Source organism: Chinchilla lanigera, unplaced genomic scaffold (genome assembly GCF_000276665.1).
Source record: "Chinchilla lanigera isolate Chin_1 unplaced genomic scaffold, ChiLan1.0 scaffold00072, whole genome shotgun sequence".
Taxonomy (NCBI): domain Eukaryota; kingdom Metazoa; phylum Chordata; class Mammalia; order Rodentia; family Chinchillidae; genus Chinchilla; species Chinchilla lanigera.
The window spans coordinates 6,848,427-6,856,539 of NW_004955473.1; the positions used below are offsets into that span (position 1 = coordinate 6,848,427).

Consider the following 8,113-nt stretch of genomic DNA (forward strand, 5'->3'; position numbering starts at 1 on the left):
ACTGTAACTATTCTAATTGTCTTTAGAGGGAGAATGCTATGTATTATCTTTGTTACTTTTTTAGACTGATAATAAAGCTGTGATTACATACCAATCATACATCACTTGTTTATTAAATATATTTGTTTTATATCAAGGTTATTATGATGCTATGTTCATGGAATATGCATTTTAATATACTTTTTTCATAATTTTTTTCTTAATGTATAGTGTCATGATAATTTTTTTCCAAAGTCAATTGAGAAGCATTTCTTGTCATTATACATTTATGTGTAAAGCAGGTATTATTGCTTTTTTACATCGCTTACTAGAATTCTCCAATAAAGCCAGAACAGAGGGGATGGCTCTGTGGGACAAATAGCTTCACCTTGCTCTAAAAGTAGGTCTCTCCTTGGTTTCTATGATCAGTCACAGCTGTGTGTAGGGATAGTGTGCCCTTCCCTGCTTTTAAGTAGGGAGTAAGGCTGTCTCAGGGGCCCCAGTCCTCTGATACTGGAGACAATTGTCTCCTTGGTTACATTGTGACATCCCAGGCAGCCAGCATTGAAATAGCGTCAGCAGGACCTAAGCCTCCAGAAGGGAGACCGCATTCATGGGCTGAGGACACCGTGCTCTGGTGGCTTGGGGCCAGCCTGCTAACTTCACCAGGTCAGCAACTTGAGAACTTCAGAATCCTGAGGCTTTAACACTCCCAGGGAAGAAACCTTTTAACTCCCAAAGTGGCCCAGCTGAATTCTTTATTTTGGTGAAATGTTGAAGATCAGCTGCAGATATGTCTACTCCATATGAACTGGAATGTCCACCAGTTATTTTTGACAATGGTTCAGGACTCTGTAAAGCAGGACTGTCTGGTTATGTTGGACCCAGCCATGTTATCAACTCTGTCATTGGCCACCCTAAATTCAGTATACCTTCAGAAAGGGCCAATCGGAAGAAATACTTTGTAGGAGAGGATGCCCAGGACAAGTATGATGCCTTGTATTTGCATTACCCTGTTGAGCGTGGGATGGTAACAAGATGGGATGACATGGAGAAACTCTGGAAACATCTTTTCGAGTGGGAACTCGGAGTTAAACCGAGTGAACAGCCAGTTCTGATGACTGAACCCTCCTTGAACCCAAGAGAGACCAGAGAGAAGACCGCCGAAATCATGTTTGAGAAATTCAATGTGCCTGCTTTTTACCTGTGCAACCATGCAGTGGCAGCACTCTATACCTGTGCCTCTGTCACTGGCCTGGTGGTGGACAGTGGAGATGGGGTCACTTGCACCGTGCCCGTCTTTGAGGGTTACTCCCTGTCTCATGCCATCACCAAGCTTTATGTGGCAGGGAGGGACATCACAGAACATCTCATCAGGCTCCTCCTAGCCAGAGGATGTACCTATCCTTGCATCCTCAACAAGGCTGTGGTGGATGAAATCAAAGAGAGCCTTTGCTACGTCTCCTTGGAGCCAGAGAAAGAGCCACGCAAGGGACGGCAGGAGGACACGACGGAGTACACACTGCCAGATGGGAATATAATCAACATTGGGGATCATCTGTGCCAGGTGCCTGAGGTACTTTTTTCTCCAGATCAGCTTGGCATTCAGGACCCCGGACTCTCAAAAATGGTCTGCAGCAGCATCATGAAGTGTGATATGGACATCCAGAAAAGCCTTTTTGCTGATGTTGTGCTCTCCGGGGGCTCCACACTTTTCCCTGGGTTGGAAGAAAGGCTCATGGAAGAGCTGGAACAGCTAGCTTCTGGTGGAACCCCAATCAAGATCACGGCTTCTCCTGATAGATGTTTCTCTGCATGGATTGGCGCATCCATCATGGCCTCTATGAGCAGTTTCAAGCAACTGTGGGTAACCTCTGAGGATTTCAAAGAATATGGGAAATTTGTGGTACAGAGAAAGTGCTTCTAAACGGTGCTGAACACTAGATGGCGGGCATCTTGAAACATCTGTTATAGGAGTAGCAGCAGGAAATAAGATCGTCCCTCGCATGTCAGTCTGACGGTCAATAAAAGAGCTGTCCCACTTCAGGTTTCACTTTATTTTAGTTGACCCTTCCAGAAACGTTGTACAAGTACTGTTTTGTGTCGCTCCGCAGTTGTGAGTATGTACCTAGGAAGAGAATTTCTGGGTCACACGCTATTTCTTTTAAATGTTTTAGGACTGTCAAAATGTTTTTCTAGGAGTTAGCCTTTTTACATTCTTACCAACATAAATGAGTCCATTTTATTCATATCCTTAGGAACAGTTATTATTTTGATTTATGAATGATAGACATTTTAATCTGCATGAAATGGTATCTCATTGAGATTTAGATTTGCAATTGTCTGATAATTAGTTATGTTCTGCATCATTTTATACGGTTGTTTGCTACTTCAGTCCTATTTGGAGAGATGTCTGGTCACTGATTGGCTCATTATTTTATTGGATCGTTTGTTCTTTAGCGGTCAGGCTGTTTGGGCCATGGTCTGGAAATGAAACTACTGTCACACATGTTAGTTTTCTTTCCTCTTGTTGATTACTTTTTCACTATATTAATTTTTATGCCAATATTTAATTTTAATAAAGTTTATCTTTTCAATTTTTATTTGTGTGTTTAATATCATATTTAAACAACTATTAGTACATTTTAAATTATGAAGATTTTCCTATGTTTTCTTCCAAAGTGAGATGGTGTTAACTCCTAAGTTTAGGTGTTTGATCTATCTTGAGATTATTTTTGTATAAGGTACATGGAAATTCTCCAACTTCATTTTCATCACATTTAGATAACCAGTTTTCTGGGCTGGGGGTTTAGCTCAGTGGCACAGCGCCTGCCTGGCAAGTGCAAGGTCGTGAGTTCGATTCCTGGTACTGGAAGAAAAACAAAAAAACAAAACAAAACAAATAGATAACCAGTTTTCCTGACACCATTTCCTGAAGAAGTTTCTTTGCTCATGTAGGATCTTGATTACTCTTGTTGATAATCAATTGTACATATATGCATTTGTTCTGGAAATATCTGCATATCTTTATGATACTGCCACAGTATTTTGGTCAAAGAAGCTTTGTAAAATTTGAAGTTGGAAAGGGTGAATCCTTCACCTTTGTTTTGCTTATATAGAATTGGTTGAGCTATTTAGTATTCCTAGAAATTCTTTATGGATTTCACATAGATTTTCCATTTCACTTATAAATATCATAAATATTTTAATAACTAATGTATTGAATTTCTATACCATGTTGTGTAGTATTGTCCTCACAATACCATGTATTCCATTTCATATATATTAATTACATTTTTTATGTAGAGTTTTATTTAGTAATATTTTAATTTACTAGGTGTAAATCCTTTTTCTCCTGGTTTATATTTATTCCTTATTATTTTTTTCTTTTTGATGCTATTCTAAATTTAATTGCTTTTTCAAAATCATTTTCAGATTCATATTGAAAAGTCATATGTCAACTGATATTTGCACATTGAATTCTAGTCTAGCTTCTTGCTGAACTGAATAGCTCATGTGTGTGTGTGTGTGTGTGTGTGTGTGTGTGTCTGAGGGTTTTCCTGGTGTAAGATCACATGGTTTGTAAACAGAGATAAGTGTGACTTTTCCTTTACAGTTTAAAAGCATTTTTAATGTTATTCTGCCAAATTTTTCTGTGTAAAATTTCCACTCTGTTGGATAGAAGTGGTAAAAATGTCATCATTGTATTGTTTTTCTGACATTACGGAAAAAATATTAGTTTCTAACTATGTTGTATCATGTTATCTGTGTGTTGCTCACACAGCATATGGAATTTATCATCTTTAGGAATTTTATATTTCTAGTATATTGAATGTTTATCTCTTAAAAATCTGTGGGATTTGATTAAATGCTCTTTTGCTATCATTTCAGATGTTATCATTGTATATTTCGTGTCGATTTTTCTCTTATTCCGTTGAAGTATCATGTTTACTGATTTGTATATGATAACTATCCTTGCATTATTTGGATGAATTCTACCTGGTTAAAAGGAATAATTATTTTAATGTAGTGCTGAGCTAAGTTTGCTGCTATTTTGTAGAAGGTATGTGTATAAAACATTCATAAGGAATACTGATTTATAGTTTATTTGTCTTTTTCAGTGTCTTTTTGTGGACATGGAATTGTTATATATTTGACCTTAAAATGAGTTAGGTAATGAATTCTTATCTTCAATGTGCTTTGGAAAGATTTTTAAAAAAATACTTTTTAAAAGTTTATTAAAATTCACCAGTGGGGTGGGGGATACAGCTCAGCCACACAGCACCTGCCTGGCAAGTGTGAGGTCCTGAGTTCAATTCTCAGTACTAAAAAATAAATAAATAAATAAATAATTTCACCAGTGAAGCTATCTAGTCCTTTGTTTTGCTTTATTGGAAAGTTACTATTCAATGACTTAATCTCTTTAGTGGCTATACATATTGTTAGATTTTCTATTGCATTTTTAATCAGTTTAATCAGTTTTTTTTTTTTTTTTTTTGGTTTTTCTCCCGTACCGGGAACCGAACTCATGACCTTGCGCTTGCCAGGCAGGCGCTTTTGCCACTGAGCTAAATCCCCAGCCCCAGTTTAATCAGTTTTTATGTTATAGAAAGTAGCTGATTTCACGTGATACCCAATTTTTTGGCATTTAGTTATTTATAGATATCTCTTCGATTTCTTCTTTTATACTATTTTAATAATTTTAGTTTTCTCTTCTTTCTTTAGTCAATGTAGATGAAGTTTTTAAAATTTTGTATATGTATTTAATGAGCCAAATTTTGGCTACATTGATTTTTTAATCTGTTGTTTACTGTTTCATATTTCACTGGTCTCTTAATCATTTTCAAGAATAAGGTTAGTCTTGCTTCCTCAGTTTCTTAAGATTTATAATTAAATTGCTGGTCAAATACTTCTTAGTAATATGTTTACAGTGATAAATTTACCTCTCAATTGTACTCTGTCTGAATCCCAAATTTTGTTGTGTTGTGCTTTTCTTTATACTTAGGATGTTTTCAGAATCTCTCATGTGGTTCCTTCTTTGGTTCTTGGCCCTGTATGTGTAAATTTCATAATTTTCACAACTCTCTAGGTATTGTTTTCCTTTTGTTATTTATTTCTAGTTTATTTCCATTGTTATCATAAATTGTCACTCATTTATATTTACTGCCTTATATATGAATAAATATACATTCTATTCCAGAAAATCTATCATGTACAGTTAAGAATTTATATTATGGCATTGCTGAGTGTCAGTTTTTAGGCTCTTGTAAATGAGATTTGTTATTGTTTGGATTAAGACTGTCTCCAAGGGGCTGGGGATTTAGCTCAGCGGCAAAGCGCTTGCCTGGCAAGCGCAAGGTGGTGAGTTCGGTTCCTGGTACCGGAGAAAAACCAAAAAAAAAAAAAAAAAAAAAAAAAAAAAGACTGTCTCCAAAATGCCTCATACATTCCCAAGTGAGTCTTTGGATAGTGATTAAATAATGGGGGTGAATATAGCTACTTACTATCAGGAAGTGGATTATTGGCAGAGGTGGCTCACTATGTAAATGACTTGAAAAAGTATGTATGCTTGCTTGCCTATTTGCTTCTCTCTGCTCACTGGATGCCATGGCGTGAGCAGCTTTCCTTCTTCAGGCACCTCTGGTTTGTGCTTCCTACCTTGGAGCCAATTGTCTTGGACTAAAATTTGGAGACAAAATAATCCTCTCTACCTTTAAATTGTGGGTGTCATATATTTTGTCTCAGCTACAAGAAAGTAAAAATGACAGATTTTGGTTCCAGGAGTGTGATGGTATTTGTAGTAGGTCTGCCCGTATTCTTGTGATGTTTTTGGTATTTGTTTATGGGAGAATTTTGGAAAGGTTGGGAGATGCTGGCTAGAGGAAACTTTAGTGTGCATTTAGCTGATCCTGATGGAAAATTACAGTCAGACCAGAATCTTGATAAAATACAGAATGTAAAGACCAGATTCAGGAGATATCTGTTGGAAACAAGGTCTGTGTTGCACTTAGACTTGAGACCATTGTGTTATGCTCTAGCAGAGAATGTGTTGCATTTGCTCATCCTAAAACTTTGGAGGAGACTGAGATTAAGGGGAGCGGACTAATCTGTTGAAAGTAATTGCAAGGAATACCAACATATAAGCTGTAGCATGGGCACGATTGGGGGGGCATTAATCAAGAGAAAAAGCACAACTGAGTGTTTTAAAACTTTTCGGATTCCTCAAGACTGTATGACTTGTAAGATTTTGGCAGAGGAGAGTTTGATTGCTCACAAAATAAGCTTTAGAAAGTAGCCCAGTACTTTTCATCAGTTCAATGAGAAGAATATCTTAGAGGCATCCTGGAAATAAGCACAGTCCCACCCTTTGCAGTCTCAAAGGTCTTGAGGTGAAAATCTTTGCTTTGGAAAGTTGCTGCTTGAGAATGACCATCTAATCATTTGGATCCCCAGTGTTTCATTCACTGTGATAGGCCATTCAGGCAAACAGATGCCTATGTAATCATGTTTTAAAGGGGCCTTGCTAGTGCTTCATCCACGCTTTACTGATTTCACAGGTATACAGATGGTGAAAGTTGTGCTGTCAGGGAGGTTTCCACCAAGATTTCAGAAGAAAAGATTGGGAAGCCAGGCAGTTTGGTGCTGTGATGGTGGTATACAAAGCTGTAAATGTGGAGCTGAAAGTTCAGTGGAGACCACAGAAAAGTGGAGAAACCAGGAACATGAAATGTCCAAGGAATTTTACAGCAATTAACAAAGACCAGGAGACCAATAAAGTGAGTTGCAAACCACAGTGTTGCAACGTCAGGAGTACCTTAGCATTTTGGAGTACATATCTTGCCACCACAACTTTCTCTAGTTGCTGGAAATTAAACCACAGGATATAGTGTTTGATCTACTAGGCTTTGGATTTCTTTTTATCTCACTAAAAGGGTTAACTTTGGGTGCCCTGAAGTAAATCCATCCTACAGCTCTGCTGAATCCCATTTTTAAACACTCAACACTTTCCCACCATAGCGCTCAATCCCGGACTCTGACTGTCCCGGTATATGGGAGGTGCTTGGGGTGGGATCTGCTGTAGCTTTTGCCTATGGAAGGACTCGCAGTGAGAGTGAAACCCTATGCTGTAATTGGAGATTACAACAACTGTCAGTGGAATCCACTGCCATTTCTTCACGAACCCCTCTTGAGCCCTCAGTATTACTTGGCAGAATCAAACTTGCAGAAAGTCCAAACTGTTTCATTCCCTTGTCTGTGGTATGATCTGTTTCTTCAGTTTCTGTGTAGCTTTTAATTTTCCTCTCAGTTTCTTCCTGATATCCAGTGATATACTTTGCTCTCTCTTTTCTTTTGTTTCTTCCTCAAGGTGTTATTTTCCACTGTTGGCATTCTAAATTTCAGAGAGGCCGAATTGCTGCCACTCACCACACCACCATCATTCTCTTGCATTTTGGATTCTTAAATTCCATCTTCAAGTAGATTATTTGATAATGTCTCTTTTCATGCATTTGCTCATTAATATAAGCTTTTCTTATAGTCCTACTTTTGTCATATCCTATGTGTTTTTATGTAGTATTTCTATTTCCATTTTTTTCAGAAATTAGCAAAATTTCTCTTGGAGTGAATTTTTTTCCTCTCAGTACTTTAAATACTTCATCTTGCTGACATATTATTTTTAAATGAGATATTTTTGAGGATCCTTTATACATAATAAATCACTTGTCTTTTTAAGCTGTAAGATATTTTTCTTTAAATAATTTCTTTATACACAGTGTATGACTATGACTTGATATGAAATTATCTATTTTTCTTGCTTAGAAATTCTGAGATGTTTGGACTTGTAGTTTCATATAATTCATGTAATTCATGACATCTTGGAAAATTCCTGCCACTGTTTGTCAAATAATTTTCTCTTCTCTCTCTGTTGTAATTCTTAGTCTATGACAATGCACAAATATGCTGTATGGTGTTTATGTATTCCCAGATACAACTCCAGTTTTATTACTTTTTTCTATTTATCATTTTCTGTACCTCATCCTGGATAATTGCTATTCCCTTTTCTCCAGTTGTGTAGATTTTTAAAATCCCTTCGAAAGTCTACATTTGAGTTCTTCTAGTGAATTTGTTTTTCCTA

At 37.0% G+C, this 8,113-nt stretch overlaps 1 protein-coding gene across 1 annotated transcript; it reads left to right on the forward strand.

Moving 5' to 3' along the window:
- Positions 1–589: 589 nt before the first annotated feature.
- Actrt1 (actin-related protein T1) lies at positions 590–2,019 on the forward strand. The gene has a single exon (XM_005401271.1). The coding sequence runs from the start codon at positions 773–775 to the stop codon at positions 1,904–1,906; it is 1,134 nt and encodes a 377-aa protein (XP_005401328.1). The 5' UTR covers positions 590–772; the 3' UTR covers positions 1,907–2,019.
- Positions 2,020–8,113: the final 6,094 nt, after the last annotated feature.